Below are 18,583 nucleotides of genomic sequence, written 5' to 3' on the forward strand. Positions count from 1 at the left end.
CTGAACCTCAGGGTCGCCACAGCACCACATGGTCCAGAGAAGACAAAAGGGGCCTTTGAAGGTCCCATCTGCTTAGCCCTACTGTGTGCCAGCCCTGTGGAGGGGCCCCGGGGACTAGTGGGACATCGAGGGGGCACTGGGAGGGGGTGAGAGTGTGGCCCTTGCCTTTTTCCTGCAGAACGTCTGCCACACACTTTGGTGCTCTGTGGGGACCACCTGTCACTCCAAGCTGGATGCGGCCGTGGATGGTACCAAGTGTGGGGATAGCAAGGTAGGGGTGCCCCAGCCCAGCTGTGCAGGTGGGAGGGAGAGGCTAGACTTTGTGCTGTGTCCGTGGGGGGGTTGGAGGTGTCAGCCCAGACCCACAGGCTGGTATAGTGCTCTTAGCACACCCCTGCCCCTCTCCTCCCAGCCCCCCTCTGCAGAATGGAGGTGTGGGGGCTCGATTCAGTGACTTTCCCAGGCATCTTCAGCTCAGAGTCAGCCCCTGGGCTGATTCATTCTCTGCTCTGCTCCCCTGTGGGGCCTGGGTCTTGGGTGACTGGAAGGGGACCTCTCCTACCCCTTCGATACTTCCCCTTTGTGCCTTCCCAGGCCTTCCACCCGCCTGTTTCTCACTAGGGTGAACATGACTGATAGGCTTGGGGTGGCTGCCCTACCTCCATGTGTCTCCGCAGTGGTGTCTGAAGAGGGAGTGCGTTCCTGTGGACCACCAGCCTGTGACAATGGACGGTGGCTGGTCCGGCTGGAGCGCCTGGTCCGCCTGCTCGCGGAGCTGCGGCGTGGGCGTGCAGAGCTCCGAGCGGCAGTGCACGCAGCCTGCGTGAGTGTGGCACCTGGGCCCAGTGGGGTCGAGGGCACTGAGCAGAATGTCAACTGAAGGAACCTGGCTCTGTCCAAGCCTCCTTCTATCAGAAGCGTCCCCAGAGAGGCCGAGTCTGTAGTGTCCAGCCACCTTGGGTCACTTGTAGGAGTGTCCCAGAAGCTGACAGAGCCCCCCACTGCTGATCCATTGCAGAGAGGGGGACACCAAAGCCCAGAGACTGGAGGGACTCATCAGAGGCCACGTGACAAAGCAGCCTGGCTGAGAGGAGGGGACAGTGGTCAAGAGCTTAGACCCTGGCCTGAGATGGGTTCAGGGTTCAAGTCTCCCCTCCACTCCTGTGTGAGGGCCTGCTCACCCCTTGTCTGGGCCTCAGTTTCTAGAGAAGCTGCGTGATGGGGTCCCAGCAGTGCCCCTGGTGGGGCTGTGGCCAGGGGTACATGCAGCTAGTTCACGTGGGATTCAGGAAATAGGAGCCACTTGGTGGCATCAGAGTGGGTTTGAGAAGAGACCAGGAACAGCTGGGAGAGTGGTCAGCTGGGAGGGGGGTGCTTTGTGACCTGGGCCGAGTGACTTCCCCTCTTGGGGTCTCAGTTTCCCCATCTGAGAGTGATGTGAAGATTTGGGGACATGCGGAGGCCCCTTCACTAGGCTTCCCTGGGGTGTGGGGTTCAGAGCGAGCCCCATCCAGGGCTTTGTGTGTGGCCAGGACTGTGGCCCTACCCCTGCCTCATCCTGACCCGCAGTCTGAGCCGGGATGGGGGTTTCAGGAGGGGCTTCCTCCTGACCTGGGTGGGTATGGCTGGTCTGCCCACGCGTGGGCTCATCGGGACACTGGGTGCCACGGGCTGGAGACTCAGAGCAGCCAGTGCTGGTCAAGTCTGCAGCTTGTCCCAGCCTGTCCACAGTCCCCTGCAGAGAAAGCTCCAGCCCCATTTTCTAGAGGAAGAAGCCCCAGGGTCACACAGGGCAGGTTGGGGGCAGTGCGAGCAGAGGCGGGCGGCAGGTGCCAGCTCTGAGCCCTGCCCGGCTCTGCCCACAGGCCCCAGCACAAGGGCAGATACTGCGTGGGCGAAAGGAAGCGCGACCGTCTCTGCAGCCTGCAGAACTGCCCCCCAGGCCACCCCACCTTCCGCGAGGTCCAGTGCAGCCACTTCAACACTGTGCCGTACAAGGGCCAGCTGCACAAGTGGGTGCCCGTGGTCAAGGATGGTGAGTCCTGAAGGTTCCCCGGGGCTCAGCCCTGGGCTGCTCCTCCCTGGCCCCCGGGGGGGCCCTCCCCCTCGCTCCCGGGGTGCCCCCCCTTGCTCCGCCTGCTGCTCGGCGCCTGGCCTGGCTGCCTTCTCTGCGTGTCCTGGACGTGGTCTTCCTGGTGGCCCCCATGCCCCCTGCCCTGTTGTCCCTCATGGCTCCTGCACTTGTGCCCCTAGAGGTCCCCTGTGAGCTGTACTGCAAGCCCACGAATGAGTCTTTTGCTGCGAAAATGCGAGATGCCGTGGTGGACGGCACGCCCTGCTACCACGGCCGGGCCAGCCGAGACCTCTGCATCAACGGCATCTGCAAGGTGTGTCCCACAGGAGGGTCTCCGCCACTGGCCCTCCCACGGCAGCCTCCTCCGAGTCCCTCCCCAGGCCCACCATTGGCTCCGCTGCTCTGCCGGTGCCACTGTTCAACGCGCCCCCTGCCCGCTCAGCAGTCCTGATACCCTCATGGCCCCCTTGACTCCCTCGCCCCCCCTGGCTACCCCCCGCTTCCCCCACATGCATCTCGTTGGGGCACAGCCCTGGTCAGGAAACTGGAGCCCAGGCCGTGGCTCGACCTCCTCCTGGCTGGGTGACCCCCCCGGGAAGTGGTTTCCTGTGCGGTAGAAAGGGGACCGAAACCACAGCACCAGGTTAAGTGAGGTCGTTTAGTAGGTCTCAGGACCTGGCCGAGGCAGCGAGTGTCACCCTTTGCTCGCAATACTTTGTCTCACTTCCAGCAAGACCAGCAGCCTCACCTCTGTGCTTGTGTCCCAGCCACTGTCTTTCTGCCGCTCCTGGGAGGTGATGCCACTGAGCTAGAGGCCTGGGCTCCAAGGCGGGGCAGCAGGGGGTGCCAACCCCGGGACCGGTGGGGCTGATTCCTGTCCACACTGGTCACCCATGGAGTGCTGGCCCCCCGGCCACTGCCCCTTGCACAGAATCTGCCCCATGTCTCGTCTCCCGCAATCTCACAACCTGCCTTTACGGCTCGGATTCCCCTCCCCATTGCCCATGTGAGAAAACCGAGGCCGCATCTGAGGAAACCGGGGCTCAGAGAGGCAAAGGGGTTTACCTGGGGCGTCCTCCTGAGCCCCACACCCTAGCCCCGGGGGCCTCCCCTCTGTGTGTTTCAGAAGGTGGGCTGCGACTTTGAGATTGACTCGGGTGCCGTCGAGGACCGCTGTGGCGTGTGTCACGGTGATGGCTCCACCTGCCACACTGTGCGCAATACCTTCCAGGAGGAGGCTGCGGGCCGGGGTATGGGCAGGACCACCGGTGGGGGGACCACTGGCCCTTCCTTGTCTCCCCTTGCCCCCCATTGTCTCCACTGGGCAGGGAAGCCGAAGTGCTTGGTCCAGGATCCAAGCACGTAAGACACTTGGCCCAGATGCACTGACCTGTCCCCACAGGGCATCCTCCTGCCCCACGGAGCCCAGGCTGGGCCGATCAGGCTTGTGGGGAGCTCTCAGCCCTTTCAGAGGGTTATTGCCTTGTTATGAAGCTTCAGAGACTCCTCACTCCCTCAGCTCAGGGTGTTCTGCACACATTGTTTAAGTGTCCACTGTATACCAAGTGAGGGGGCCGTGGAAGTGACGTGCTCACAGTCTGACAGGGTGACAGAACCTTTTAGCCTCACAGACACAGCAGAGGGAGGCCCAGAGGGCTGTGAGAGCGCAGAGGGAGAAGTCTATGACCTGGGGAGGTCAGGGAGGACTTCCTGTAGGAGGTGGCAGTTGAGCTGAATCATAAAAGACTCAGACAGCAGAGGCAGGACCCATGGACCAAAGAGCTTGTGCGAAACAAAGCCTGGGGGCAAGAAGGCGCCTGCCCGGTGGGTCTGGGGCCTGTAAGGAAGGCAGAGTTGCCTTGGGGCCTTGAGTGCTCACCCAAGAAGCTTAGATTTTATCCCAGAGAAGCTCCCAGCACAGTGGTTGAAGCTCAAACCCTGCAGCCTGGTGCACAGCCGAGCAGAACCCTTGGGCCCCATTCTGTGCCTCAGCATCCCCACCTGCAGCATGTACCTATGACACAGGGTTGTTACCTGGGTGAAGCACTTAGAGCAGCCCCAGGCATGGGACAGACACTGTGAAATAAGAGGACAAACAGCCTGTGTGGAGGGAGGAGGGTGTCGCAGGGACCCTCATGGTTGGAATGGTGACGCTGACCCTGAGTGTAGGGCGTGGGCCAGCTGTGCGACAAAGACCAGCTAAGGTGTCTGGGACGGGGCGATGGGACAGGATCAGAGGACCCCTTTGGAGGTGTTGGTCACCTAGGACAGATGTAACCATCTGCTCCCAGGGAAGCTCAGAATCTTAAGCCAAAGGGGGGGGGTCCTTGGCATCAGCAGGGTGGGGGCTGGGGGTGGGAGGGGGGCGTCGGGGAGGCGGCCTACCTGCTCATCTCTGCACAACCCTGGCCACCAGAGTACGTGACTGTGGGGCTGATCCCAGCCGGCGCCCGGGACATCCGAATCCAGGAGCTGGCCGAGTCGGAAAACTTCCTGGCCCTGCGGAAAATGCACTCGAATCAGTATTTCCTCAACGGCTGCCGCACCATCCACTGGAAGGGGGACTACGAGGTGGCAGGCACCATCTTCACGTACGAGCGCATAGGCGACTGGGAGAACCTCACATCCCCCGGGCCCACGGACCAGCCCATCGTGATCGAGGTGCCTGCCTCCCAAGGCCCCGGGCTGGGGGCAGGGGCGGAGTCCAAGGGACCCGGGCCCCTTGGCCCGAGAAGGCCCGGGGCAGTCCCGGAGCCCGGCTCTGGCCTGGCTGTGCTGCTGGGGCCTCTGCCTCCGTTTCCCCGTCTCTAAACCAGCCCTGGGTCCCAGGGGTGGGGGGGTGGGCTCCTTTCCTTTGGGATGGTTGCTCTGGCTGGGTGGAGAGGCTGCCTTGTGCTCATGGGCCCCCCTGCCCCAGCTGCTGTTCCAGGATAGCAACTCCGGGGTGCGCTACGAGTACACCATCCAGCGGGACGCGCTGCCTGAGTTCTCCTGGGACTATGGGTCCTGGAGCAAGTGCACGGTCACCTGTGGCACAGGTGAGGATGGGGCCTTAGTCTCTGGGCAGGGATGCCGGCTTCGGCCTCCAGGTCACTGCTCATTGAGCCTGGGGTTTTGCTTCTCCGAGCCTCAGTTTCCCCATCTGTAAAATGGGGCTATCGATAGCCCGTCTCAGGTCTCCCTTGGACTTGCAGGCTAGCAGCAGCGGGCACGTGTGGATCTCTGGCCGTGGGCCAGGCACAGGCTTAGCCAGCACATGTGTGACCACATGTCATCCACACACCCAGGCTTGCTTCCAGACAGCTGTTACTGTTACTCTCATGTACAGATGAAGACTCTGAGGTTCAGAGTGGCCAAGTGAGCTGCTCAAGGCCTCCCAGCTAGGAAGCCCCAATCTACCGAACCTCCACATTCTGTTCCTCCTGGGGTGGGGGCAGTGGGGGCCTGCTCTGGGTGTGGCCACGTCTCTGGGTGCCACTGAACCCCATGGCCACCCCCAGGCATGCAGAGGCAGAGCGTGTTTTGCACCGAGCGGCAGATGGGGCCTGTGGATGACAGATACTGTGACCAGGAGGACCGGCCGGATGACCGCCAGAGGAAGTGCAGCGAGGAGCCCTGCCCTGCCCGGTAAGCCCACCCTGCCCACTGCCCCCTCCCAGGCCTCTAACCCCCAGGAACAGGCCCCACATCAGGGGAGCAGAGGGAACGGGCTCTTACCCCCTCTTTTTTTTCTTTGTTAATCCCCACCTGAGGATATTTTTCCATTGATTTTTTTAGAGAGAGTGGAAGGGAGGGAGAGAGAGAGAGAGAGAGAGAGAGAAACATCGATGTGAGAGACACACATCAATTGGTTGCCTCCTGCACGCATCCCGACTGGGGCCAGGGATCGAGCCTGCAACTGAGGTACGTGGCCTTGGCTGGTATCGAACTCAAGACCTCAAGACCCTTCAGTCCACGGGCCGACGCTCCAACCACTGAGCCAAACTGGCCAGGGCATCTTAGCCTCTCTTCCCAGGGCTGAAGCCGCAGCCCCAGGCTGCCCCCACCCCAGCCTGGGACGTCCCTGCTCACTTGTATTTGGGTCCCCGTGTGGGCACAGGTCCCCTGGGGTTAGGGTTAGGGCTGTGCCCTGTCACTGGGCTTTTGGGGGGGGTGCCCTAGACTTGGAGCTCTGGGGACACGTCCCCTGGGTTTAGGCCTGACCCTGCCTGGACCCTGAGTGCCTGGGAGTGCAGCCAGCTCCAGGCTGATGCCACTGTGCCCCACAGGTGGTGGGCAGGCGAGTGGCAGCCGTGCTCCCGATCCTGCGGGCCTGGGGGCCTCTCCCGCCGGGCAGTGCTCTGCATCCGAAGCGTGGGGCTGGACGAGCAGAGCGTCCTGCAGGCGCCCTACTGTGACCACCTGCCCCAGCCTCCTGCGGAAACCCCGTGCAACGTCCATGTGCCCTGTCCAGCCACCTGGGCTGTGGGGAGCTGGTCTCAGGTGAGCGTCAGGATGGGAGGGGCCTGCCCCCAGCTCCACTCTAGGTCTCAGGCTGCAGGGAGGCAGAGCCCTGACTGCTGGGCACCGTGGTGGGGGGGGCCTGGGGCCTTCCAGGTCCAGCCTATCCCCGTACCTTGGGGACTGGGATGCCCTGGTGAGCCACAGCCACCAGCCACAGTCTGGAGCTGGGCGGTGCCAGAGAGGGCTGGTGATGGGACCTGAGCTCTTGGCTGGAGGGCCTCACCCTGGGTGTCCCCTGCAGTGCTCTGTGACTTGCGGGCTGGGCATGCAGCTTCGAGCTGTCGTCTGCACCTACGACACCGGCATTCCCTGTGACGAGGCCCAGCGGCCAGTGAGCCAGGCGGCCTGTCCCTTGCAGCCCTGCCTGAGGGCCCTGGACACCCTGGACCCTGAAGGCTCTGGCAGCGGTTCCTCTAGCCAAGAGCTCTACAACGAGGTGGACTTCCTCCCCCCCCGCCGGGCCCCCCGCCCTTCGCCCCCGGTGCCCCCCGAGCCGGCCAGCAGCAGCAACGCCATCACAGAGGAGGGCCCCGAGCTGGGCCCGCCGGGCCCCGCGTTCGTCGATGACTTTTACTACGACTACAACTTCATCAGGTTCCACGAGAACCTGTCAGATGAGGACGAGCCCTCCGAGGAGCCCGGCCCAGAGCCGGCGGGCACCGGGGACTGCACCACCCCATCCCTGAGCAGCCCTGCCCAGCCCCCCACAGAGCCTCCTGGGGACAAAGAGGAGGGGGCGCCGGGACATTGGTCCCCTGCCCCTTGGCCCAGCCAGGCCGGCCACACCATGCCCCCACCGTCGGAGCAAACCCCCTGGAACCTCCTGTTCAACTTCTTGTCTGAGGAAGACGCCCCCACGGGGGCCCCAGACCTGGGGCTCCCCAGCTTACCCTGGTCCCCCGCTTCTGTCACTGAGACACCTGGGAGCCAAGATGAGTTCCCGGTGGGGGAGCACAGCCCAAGCCAGCCGCCCCCTCCGCGGTGGGAGACCACCAATGAGGTTTCTGAGGACGAAGAGGAGACCTTGGGTGGCCCAGCGCCCCACCTGCCCCAGGCTCCCGCATCACCACCGTTGTCCCCCACCAGCATCACCCACTCCTCTCCAAGTACTGACTCCGTGGAGCTGGGGACCTTCCTTCTGACAACTGCCACTGGCCTAGGGCACAAGCCTTGGGTGAGCACCCAGAGTGCGGATTCCTCTGGCCAGCCCGAGGTGCCCCCAACCTCAGTGCTGTGGTCCACACCAGCTGGGGACAGGCCAGCCGACAGCAGCAGGGCCCCTGAGGCCTGGACTCTGCACCCCTTGGACCAGCCGCTGACCAGGAATGCCAGCTGGGAAGTAGGAAACTGGAGCGAGGCAAGTACTGGTGGTGGGGGTGGGGCGGGACAGGACCTGGATGCCTCAGTTTCCTTTTTGAGTGGTGGGGGGTGGGGCGAGGGGTCCCACCTCTCTGTGCCTCTGGAGTCCCTGAGGCCCTTCCCTGACCAGCACAGGAAGAGTGGGCACCCATGAGGGACAGCTCATGCTTGAATGCCCCCAAGGACAGGGAGCTCACCCCAGACAGCTGTGTGGGTGGAGCAGCCTCCTAGCACTGCCCCAGGTCCGTTGCTGCCTGGCCGGGCCCAGCAGGGTTCCCAGGGTGCGGCTGTGGCCCTCCCACCTGGCTGTCGCCTCTGGGCTGCACCCTGTTCTCTCAGGGCCTGCAGGGGTCTGAGCAACACGGAGCCCAACTGCCCTCCGCCCGAGGATTCCAGATTGTCCCTGCAGCAGAAGAGAGCTCCAGTTCAGGTCCCTAATATTGGGGGGGGCAGACGGAGGCCCAGCGAGGACCCCAGACTTCCTTACCAGGCAGGACAGCTGGGTGCCCTCACCCGCGTCCTCTGCCAGCAGGCACAGCGGTGCGGAGGGGATGTGACTTGTCCTCACCGGCTCCTCGGGGAGGTGGGGGGGAGCCCGTTTTGCTGAGGAGCGTGCACCCCTCTCCCCGATGGCTTGGCGGGCTGCGGGCAGGGGGAGGGGGGTCTGCGGCGCCCTCACGCCCCCGCCCGCCCCCAGTGCTCCACCAGCTGCGGCCTGGGCGCCTCCTGGAGGTCGGTGCGCTGCAGCTCCGGCCAGGAGGCCGACTGCGTCCCCGAGGGCCGCCCGCAGCCCGCCCGCCGCTGCCACCTGCGTCCCTGCGCCACCTGGCACGCGGGCAACTGGAGTAAGGTGCGTGAGGAGGGCTTGGGGGGTGGTGGGTCCGAGCTGCGGCCTCTGTCCTGGCTTTGCACCTCTGCGGGGGTGACCCTCCCCAGGCCGCCCCTTGTGCACCTTCACCTCTCTCTCTGTGCGCCCCACTCCCCTCGGGGACCTCACTCACCCACTCGCCTTTCTCCCCTCTGGCCCATCCTGGGTCCAGCCCCAGCCTGGCCTTGGGACTTGGGGGGTGGTCCCAGGCGGGGTGTGACCCCCCATCGCTGGGTCAGGGCCCCGCATGCACGTGCGCTGTGTCCACACGCCTGTCCCTGGGCCCGCAGTGCTCCCGCAACTGTGGCGGAGGGTCGTCGGTGCGGGACGTGCAGTGCGTGGACACACGGAGCCTCCGGCCCCTGCGGCCCTTCCACTGCCAGCCCGGGCCCGCCCCGCCGCCAGCCCGCCAGGCCTGCGGGGCCCAGCCCTGCCTCAGCTGGTACACCTCTTCCTGGAGGGAGGTGAGGCCTGGAGGTCTGGGTGGGGTGGGGTGGGGAGTGGGTGGGGGGTCAGCCGGCCCAGCCCTGCCTGACCCCTCCCCGGCCTGTCCCCAGTGCTCCGAGGCCTGCGGCGGTGGGGAGCAGCAGCGCCTGGTGACCTGCCCGGAGCCCGGCCTGTGCGAGGAGGCGCTGAGACCCAACTCCACTCGGCCCTGCAACACCCACCCCTGCACGAAGTGGGTGGTGGGACCCTGGAACGAGGTGCATACTAGGTGCCGGGCACCCTGTGGTCACTGCAGATACAGTGGTGGCCCCAGGAGCTCCTGACCTGCCCGAGCTGCAGCCTGCCGGGGAGAAGTGGAGCTGCCCGGGAAGGCCTCCGGGGAGGGGAGCTCAGAGTCCAGACCTGGGGGAGGCCGTGATGTGAAGGGGCGTCCGCAACGCAAAGTCCTGAGCAGCAGTGACAGGCCTGGGGATGGTCAGGGAAGGGGGGGCCGGACACCCTCCGCTGAGCCTGTTTGGAGCTCAGAGGGTCAGCACTCTCGGCCCTTGTTTCTCTGGCTGCTGAGTGACTCTAGGCTCTGTCTCCTCATTTGCCAAAGGGGGTCGTGAGGATCCCGTGAAGCAACCTGGGCACAAGGTTGGCACACATTAAACGTGTTTGAGGGCTTTGTAAAAGCAGCAGACCCCAGCTGGGAAGAACTGAGCCTGACTCAGGAGGGTGGCCCCCCCTCCCTCCCTCCCTCCCTCCCTCCCTCCCTGCTGGAGACTGCTGGGCTGGTCCCATCCCCAGGGAGGTGCTGCAGCGCCCCCTTGTCAACCCCTCCGAAGGTGCAGCAGTGATGCCCAGGAGGCAGTGGGCCTGGGGAAGAGGGGGCCAGACCCTCCTAGGAGGCAGCAGGGCTGGGGCTGGGAGCAAGGAGAGGCTGTCAGCCCTCGGGTTGCCCAGCCCCCACCGTGAGGCTGGAGATGGGAGCCCACCCCCTCCTTCCCACAGTGCTCGGCCCCCTGCGGGGGTGGTGTCCAGCGGCGTCTGGTCAGATGTGTCAACACCCAGATGGGGCTGCCCGAGGAAGACAACGACCAGTGTAGCCACGAGCCCTGGCCTGCGAGCTCCCGGCCGTGCGGCACCCAGGACTGCGAGGCTGCTGAGCACCCACGTGAGTGTCCTCACCCCACATAGGAGAACTGGGGGAATGGGAAACCATCAAGCCATCCCCCCTACAGCAATACTGAGCGTGGGGTGCCATGTGGAAGCCTGGGCTGTGCCGGGACTGGACGGGGGTGTGTGTCCAGCTTTCTCAAGTTCGGTAGGCATCCGGCAGCAGCCTTGACCCCAAGTTGCTGTGTGATCTCAGGTGATCTTCTCCCTCTGGGTCCCAGAGTGAGGCCAGGGGTGTCCCTGAGACTAGAGACCAGACCCAGGTAAGTCCCTGTCCCCAGCTATGGCCGGAGTGAACGATGCCTCCCTCCCAGGGTCCCGCTCACTCCCTGCTTCTGGGCCAGCTGTGTCCTCCTGGAGGAAGGGCCCGAGCCCCAGAGGTGGTTCTGGACACACACACACACACACACACACACACACACACACTTCCTGCAGCCTAGACACCTGCGGTGCTGAGCACAGGAATCTGGCCTGGCATCCACCGGGGCTCCCCTCCCAGCTGTGCGGCCTTGGGCTCCACTTCCCTCTCTGGCCTCCACTTCCCTGACCATAAAGAGCTGACAGCCCCCATCCCTGGTGGGTGGGGGGAGCATCTCTGAGGACTCAGGGGTGAAGGGCTCAGGAGGGCCTCAGGGAATGTGGGCATCTTCCCTAGAAGGTGCTATCACCCCATCACAATGTCAGGAAGCGGGTGTAGGGCTATCTGTCCGTTGAGGGAACCCAGCAGCTCATGAGTCTGTCCGCTTTTTGTCCCTGGCTCCTAGGACAGTCGGTAGCCCTCAGGGCCTTGGGATCTGCCCCAATCTGCCTGAAATCCCAGCAGAAATGCCACCCACCCGGCCCCTGCCCTCACCCTGCCCTCGGCATTCATGTAACCAGCCTCAGTGCCTCTGCACTTGGCCCGAGCTTGCTGCTGACGCCACAGCACTTGCCTCCAGGGCACCATTGGGTCCCTGCCCCTCTCAGCCCCTCACGCTGGTCTCAGGGCCTCTGGGGAGCTGGGCAGCTATGGTTCCAGGCGGCGAGGGTCAGCAGGGGCGAGCACTGAGGCCTCTGGGGCTGGAACCAAGGACAAGGCCTGGCCCGGGAGGTTTCTGGGTGGCTTTTAGGGTGGTCAGGTGGCTGAGCCACCAGCTGCCCCAAAGGAGGAGTTTCCAGGCTGGAGCCAGGCGGGAGGCATCTTGGATGCTGACACCCCGGAGTCCCCAGGATATTCTGATGGTTTGTGGGGTTGTGTGGCCGGATATCAGGAAAGGCCAGGAACTCCGGGGTGTGAGGTGACCCCAGCGAGGCAGCTGACGCCATGGAGGTGGGGTACTGACAGAGGGAACCGCCACCCCCCCGACCCCAGAGGTTAAGAGGCCTGCCCTATGTCACGCAGCAGGAACGGGCCACGCGTCTGCAGACGCGCTGCTGGGGAGCTGCTGCCCGAGGCCGGGGTGGCGGAGCCCGGCCCCCCGCCAGCAGCAGCTGAGGGCTGTCAGCAGCGCCGGGGGCAAGGTCAGGGGGCTGGAAGCGAGCTGCTTCCCCAAATAGCTCCAGCGAGCACAGGCCTGGGCCCCAGACGAACCAGCCCCCGCCCGCCCCTGTGCTGCCCGCAGGCTGCGAGCGGGACCGGCTGCCCTTCGGCCTGTGCGACAGCCTGAGCCTCCTGGGGCGCTGCCAGCTGCCCAGCATCCGCGCCCAGTGCTGCCGCACCTGCCTCGCCCGCGGCCACCCCACGGCCACCCCCCGCTGACCGCGCCCTGGCCGGCGCCCCGCAGACAGATGGACCACTGACAGCCGCACAGACCTCAGTGCCCGCCGCCCCTCCCTTCGCGCCCTCCTGGTGCTACCCTGGCCCCCCCGCAGCGGGCTGGGGAACCCCCTCAGAAAGGTATTTTTTTATTCTAACAGTTTGTGTAACAATTATTATTATTATTATTATTATTATTATAATTATTATATAAACGAGCATCTACCGAGTCAGAGCGTGGCCTGGTTTCCTCCTGGATGGGGGAGTTTGAGGTCTGAAACTCTGCCCCCACCCTCCATTGTCCGCCTGAAACGCCGCTTGTCCTGGGGAGAGGAGACGACAAGGGAGCAGGGAACTGGCCCATGTGGGCGGAAGGCTGGGCGAGGCTGAGGCTGCTGCCTGGAGGAGGCGTCTCTGCCCCCTGCTCAGGCCCCCCAGCCCCCCCATGTTCCCTGTGTGGTCCTCAGATCCGAGTTTCTCAGGGATGGGGCCGCCCCCCATCAGCAAGGCCTGTGTGTCACCTGCAGGGACTGCCCCCCCAGGCAATGGTGGGCTCTGTGAGCCCCTTGGGCTCATCTGCACCAACGGGTAGAGGGAGGCATTCCCTGGGCTTTGTCAGCTCTGGGCCAGTTGACCTTAGCCCCCTGGGGGGAGGGGTCAGAAGGAGGGGCAGACTGGCCAGTCACAGCCTTCTTGCCCCACTTGTCCATCTCCTTCACCTCAGTGCTCAGGGGAGAGGGGCTAGGCCGGTCCCTGGGGTCTCTGGTATCACTCCAGGTGGCCCCAGGTGCAGCCGTTCCGCCCCCCAGGTGACACTGACCTGTGGGCCAGCCACCTGGTACCTGCCCCCCACAGCCCCTTCCTGCCACACTCACTTCCCTGGAGCCGGCCTGGTGCACACCCCAGGGGAGGCTTCGAAGGATCCTGGGCCCTGGTGGGGGCGGGGAGGCGGGGGAGGGGCTACAAAACATCCTGGGGGCCCAACCCCTCCTCCAGGAAGCGGCCTGTGCAGGCCCAGGCTCCCCTGTGCCCAGGAGCCTTTGACTAGACCCTTTTATCACCTGCTCACAAGTCACCCCCCTTCTCTCTCCATTTGGGAACACTGAGGGTCAGAGGGGTCCAGGCCCCCCTGCACCCCCCTGCCATGCGTACCTATCTTCAGGGGACACCACTCACACCCGTTCTACGTAATGTGTATGTGGTGGCCTGAGGGTGCTCACTCTGGGCCCTGTGGACACTCGTGGCTGGGTGTGTGTTGGGGACAAAGGGGATGTTGAAAATCACTCACTGGGGACTGAGACCAGAGGCTGAAGCATCAATAGTGTCTGTCCCAGAACTAGAGGGGTGGAGGGCAGTGGCTGTCCCCAGTAGGAACAGGGTGCTGTTGGGCCCAGACGCTCTTAGATCTCACATCGCCCCATTTCAGACCAGAAGCCAAAGGCACTGAGGGAGGCGACCAGCTGAAGGCACACACCCCGGCCACACGGGCCGCCAGCCCTACCTCCCGCTGAGCTCGGGGGCGTCCCAGGCCAGGCAGGAAGATGACCCTGGGCAGGCCCCACAGCAGCTGGGACAGAGGTCGCACAGGAAAGTGCATCCCTGGGGGCTTGTGTGAGTCTCATAGTCACCACACCATGGAGGTTGGAGGGGCCACAGCCTTGCTTCCTGTCTGCCTGCAGACACCCGGCTGGCCCACGGAGGCCCTGGGGACCTGCTCTGAGTAATGGCTTCCACACTGTCCACTTGCTGTCCACGGCCCCTCATGAGAGGCAGGCGTCAGAGCCTCTGCTTGGGGGCTCCCAACCCACACGAGCCTGGGGGGGTCCCAGCCCCGGCGCTGCGGTTGTGCTGGGTGACCTCAGGAACCCCATTCTCACTGCATCCTGTCCCGGGAGGAGACTGGCTCACCAGGTCCTTGCCTGCTTGGACTGTCTGGGAGCCCCCCTCCCCCACATTAGGGAAGGACATTTGGTCTTAATCATTATGTGTTTTTCCCATGATGAAGGTGGGGTGGGGGATGGTGTCCCCAGTGGCAGCTGGGCCTGAGCTGTCACCCCAGGCGGGAGGCAAACAACCCATGACTCAGGCAGGGCATGTCACAGACGGTGGGAGGAGGGGTGCCTACCATGTACCGCTGGGGGCTGCTCCAGCTCCTGGGGCCCGGCTGAGGCCCAGGCCCCTGTGCCTGGCACTAGCTCAGTGGGCATGCCTGAGTTCTTGGCACCAGCGGCAGGACTGGCTCATGACTGGCTCAGGATGGCCCGGTGGGGTCAGAGTATGCCTCAGACCCTTCACCAGGGTGGCAAGTATTGACAGTCTATGGAGAATGTGCACTTTACGGGTGTCACACTATCCCCAGGTAAAAGGCACCCATCCACAAGAGACATTTTTAAATGACGGGAACTTGCCCCTCACCACTGGCAGCAGTTTCATGGAAACAGATGAGCCCCCAGGCTGGGCTGTGTGTTTTCGGCCATCGGGGGTGGGGTGTCACAACAGAAACTGGTTCCTCCAACAGTTAGGGGGCTCCCTCACCTCCTGCCCCCATTCTGCAGGGACTGAAGGCCCCGATACGTATACAAACCCCAGGAAAGGCTGCGACAGAACAGAAATGTCCCCAGGAACTCCAGGCCACTGGCCCCTGCTCTTCTATTTGCTCGGGCTCCTGGAATGTGAGGTGCACACAAGTCAGCACACACACCCCTTCAGCGTTTCTCCCTTTTAGATTTAAACTCCCTGCTCCTTAGATATGCCTCACTCCCGGAGGATCAGCCTCCTGCAAGGAGGGAAAAGGTCAGCAAGGCCCTGTAAATGCTGAGTTCCCAGAGTAGTTTCTAGTGCACATGACACGGGAGGAACAGAGAGGCCTGGACGACACCCTCCTTTGGGGCTGATCAGGTTCTGCCTCCTGCTCTGCTTAGCTGACGGGGCTGGGGACAGGGGACCTGGGCCACATGACCAGCGCCTCTTCTCCTGCAGCTGTTTGTCACACATGAAACCTCCGTGCCCAGCCCCATCTTTGCTACAGAAAGCACGAAATCCCATTCCCATTTCTCACTGATGCCTTCAGTTGCTGACTGAGGCACAGCAGGAAGGCGAACACCTACGCCTGGGTCTGGACGGTACCGAGTAGAGATGAGAAAGTGCCCTGGGCCTGCTCAGTTAGAAGACAATGCTGGGAAGTCCTGACTCAGAGATGGGTTGATCTGGTTTAACCCAACATCCCCTGGCGCCCCTGGCTCAGAATTCCCACCCTCCAGCTTGCAGAACCGAACCACGTGCTGCAGAATCTGTGTCCTTGGAGAGTAACGCACTGGGGCCCAGAGGTGGGCCGAGGGCACCCACAGTACTCGCCACCCCCGGGAGATCCTCTGCAGCTGGCCTGGAGCCTTGATGCCCTTGGGAACCCGTGGTCCAGGGACCTTGACTTCCTGAAGCCAAACGCAGGGAGAGCTGCACCCGAGTCCCTGGTAACTTGCTGCTGTCAGAGGACGTGGCACTGAAGCTGGTTCAGGGACGGCCGACCGTAGGTTCTGGCAAATCTGGGAGGAAAGTGACCCGCTAACCTGAGAAACACACACTGTCCCTTGTTTCTGTTGTGGTGCCTGCAATTCCACTCGTGTCCACAGGGCCACAGCACATACTTTCTTTTTTTAAAAATATTTTCTTTTTTAAAATATATCTTTATTGATTTCAGAGAGGGGAAAGGAGAGGGAGAGAGAGAGAGGCAGAAACATCAATGAGGAGAGAGTCATTGATCAAGCCCGCAACTGGGCCTGTGCCCTGACCGGGAATCGAACCCTGATCGCTTAACCGCTGAGCCACGCCCGGCTGGGCTACTTTCTTTTTTAAAAAAAAAAAAAAGCCTTGGAGGCGGCAAAAGGACCAGCGAATGTTCTGTGTTGCTAGCAACTTTGACTGGTTCCCAGGCATTTGCCCAAGTAGCCTGTTGCTTTTTTAGGGGGTGTCTAAAAAATAGTGTGCCTTCCTCTCAGGGCCTTTGTGCTTGCAGTGTCATTTCCCTGAACTCTCTTTTACGGCTTTTTAAAAAATCCCGGCTGTGGCCTTGCTTATTGCCGGAGGGCCTGACAATGCAGCTGTCTCAGGGAAGACCAGTTTCAGTTAGTTTTATAGATTTTGACAGGTTTTGGAGGAAAGCTTGACACAATCACTTCTTTTTTTTTTTTTTAAATCCTCACTTGAGTATATTTTTTCCCATTGCTTTTCAGAGAAAGTGGGGGGGGGGGGGAGAGAGAGAGAGAGAAAGAAACATCCATGTGAGAGAGACACATGGATTGCTTGCCTCCCACACGTGCACTGACCAGGGCTGGGGACGAACCTGCAACCGAGATACATGCCTCTTGGCTGGAATCAAACCCAGGACCCTTCAGTCCACGGGTTGACCCTCTAACCACTGAGCCAAGCCAGCTAGGGTGACACAACTGCTTAATCTGGGATACAACCAACTGTCCCTGTTGTTTCTGGTCTGCTGACCACACCACCATTCAATGTCCACAAGGTGGCACCATTTACCAACTTTTAGAAAATACCGGGTGGGAAACCTGAGTTTGTGGACTTTGCTAAGAGCCTTTATGGATTTCCAGTGTCTAGGATGGTCGTAGGTAATTTATGGGGGCGGGGGAAGGTCTGGATAAACACCCTACCTATTCCAGCTCAGGGTCTTAGTACTTGATGTTTTTCCCCCAGAATGCTCTTACATGACTGTTTACTTAATAGTGACTCTGGAGTGGCATTTGTTTCAAGGACCAGGCAATGCAGCCGGCTCAGGGGAGCCCCGCTTCTGTTTCTTCTTGTAGGCCCTGGAGTTCTGGGAGAGAAAGACTAACTTGCCCCTAATCAGAGAATGTATATATTTGTCCCCATTCTGCCATCTGCAACACCACGGGGGTGCAGGCTTGCTTCCAATGTGTTTGCAGAGGCCTCGCTGGCCCACGGAGGCCCTGGGGACCTGCTCTGAGTAAAGGCTTCCACACTGTCCACTTGCTGTCCACAGCCCCTCACGAGAGGCAGGGAGCAGAGCCTCTGCTTGGGGCTCCCAACCCAAAGGAGCCTGGGAGTCCCAGCCCCAGCTCCGGCGCTGCGGTTGTGCTGGGTGACCTCAGGAACTCCCAATCTCGCTGCATCCTGTCATGGGAGGAGATGGGCTCACCAGGTCCTTGCCTGCTTGAGCTATCGGAATCTTCCCTGAAGCTCCCCCTCCCCCACACCATGGAAAAAATTTGGTCTTAATCATTCTCGGGGTTTTTTCGATAATGGGAGGTGGGGATGATGTCCCCCAGTGGCAGCTGGGCCTGAGCTGTCACCCCAGGCAGGAAGCAAACAACCCGTGACTCAGGCAGGGCATGTCACAGACAGTGGGAAGAGGGGAGCCTACCACTCACGGCCGGGGGCTGCTCCAGCTTCTGGATCCCAGGCTGAAACCCAGGCCTCCGCAGACCCTGCCCCCTGCATGACCCCAGCCCTCATCTGCAGCTTGGGGATGACTCTTGGGGCTCCCGGGGCTCCTACTGCTGACCAAGGCATCCGGTCTTACCTGCCTTAGAGCGAACTCAGGGCAGGAACCCCGAAACACCCACCTGGCAGGTCCGAGAGGCCCCCATGGCCCTGCCCTGCTTCCCGCCCGTGGGGCTGAGCGCCTTACAAGTGACTGTAACTGTAGGTCATGTCAGAATGTTATACAAATTAGTTTATTTTACCTTTTAATATGACAATTCCAAAGTTGAACTCGAAGGTAACCATGGAAGCTGCTGTACATCAAAGGCAAGAGTCAGTTGGCAGCACCTTCGAGGGCTCCAGCGCCAGCATCCAGCCTCCCGCCTGCAGGGACACCCCCCCGCAGGCCCAGATGCCCACACTCGAGGGGCAGGGAATTGTGCAATAATACAAACATTTTGTTAAAAAGAAAACAGAATGGCTATTTGCCTAGGACTCTTCCTATATTGATGTAATGCAGTTGAAACCGGAATCCTCCCCAGCGAGACCAGGGTCTCGGCCGCTGTTGGGCAGCTGTCAGCATGACTCCAAGGAGTGCCAGACGCTACCTGGGGTGGGCAGTGGGCCGTGCAAGAGCGGAGGCCCAGGATGGTCCAGGCTGGAGGTCAAAGGTGGCCCAGCGGGGAGAGCAGCTGAGCAGGTTCAGGTTTACATAAATACACACAGGGGAGTCGTGCACACAGAAGAACTTGTTATACAAAATAGATGTACGTGATCTCACAAAATCTTGATACAAATAGGCTATAAAAATATAAACTGTAGTGAAATATACAAAAGTATTAACAGATGCTCCGTAAAAAACAAAAGCTCACCCACGTGAAGCTGGCAGTTCCCGACTGTATGATGCAGGAGGCGCCCCTTGGCCGTGGCAGGTGCACCCCGGCAGGCCAGCCAGCGGCAGCCCAGCCTGGGTGTCGAGCAAGTC

General features: G+C 62.1%; 1 protein-coding gene across 3 annotated transcripts in view; it reads left to right on the forward strand.

Moving 5' to 3' along the window:
- Positions 1 to 12,451, forward strand: part of ADAMTS7 (ADAM metallopeptidase with thrombospondin type 1 motif 7) — a 28,279-nt gene extending 15,828 nt beyond the window's left edge. Inside the window, exons 10-24 of one of the 3 annotated variants that reach the window (XM_087829231.1) lie at positions 179 to 271; positions 678 to 823; positions 1,866 to 2,035; positions 2,254 to 2,387; positions 3,201 to 3,324; positions 4,491 to 4,735; positions 4,992 to 5,112; positions 5,575 to 5,701; positions 6,343 to 6,556; positions 6,819 to 7,934; positions 8,634 to 8,786; positions 9,095 to 9,268; positions 9,362 to 9,508; positions 10,245 to 10,407; positions 12,011 to 12,451. In XM_087829231.1, the coding sequence (XP_087685357.1) occupies positions 179 to 271; positions 678 to 823; positions 1,866 to 2,035; positions 2,254 to 2,387; positions 3,201 to 3,324; positions 4,491 to 4,735; positions 4,992 to 5,112; positions 5,575 to 5,701; positions 6,343 to 6,556; positions 6,819 to 7,934; positions 8,634 to 8,786; positions 9,095 to 9,268; positions 9,362 to 9,508; positions 10,245 to 10,407; positions 12,011 to 12,147 (3,264 nt within the window). In that variant the 3' untranslated portion in view covers positions 12,148 to 12,451. Of the gene's footprint in view, positions 1 to 178; positions 272 to 677; positions 824 to 1,865; positions 2,036 to 2,253; positions 2,388 to 3,200; positions 3,325 to 4,490; positions 4,736 to 4,991; positions 5,113 to 5,574; positions 5,702 to 6,342; positions 6,557 to 6,818; positions 7,935 to 8,633; positions 8,787 to 9,094; positions 9,269 to 9,361; positions 9,509 to 10,244; positions 10,408 to 10,605; positions 11,858 to 12,010 lie in introns of those variants that run through there. The other 2 variants (XM_087829232.1, XM_087829233.1) reach the window with 2 other exon arrangements.
- Positions 12,452 to 18,583: the final 6,132 nt, after the last annotated feature.

The sequence above is a fragment of the Miniopterus natalensis genome, chromosome 22 (assembly GCF_054644295.1).
Source record: "Miniopterus natalensis isolate mMinNat1 chromosome 22, mMinNat1.hap1, whole genome shotgun sequence".
Classification (NCBI taxonomy): domain Eukaryota; kingdom Metazoa; phylum Chordata; class Mammalia; order Chiroptera; family Miniopteridae; genus Miniopterus; species Miniopterus natalensis.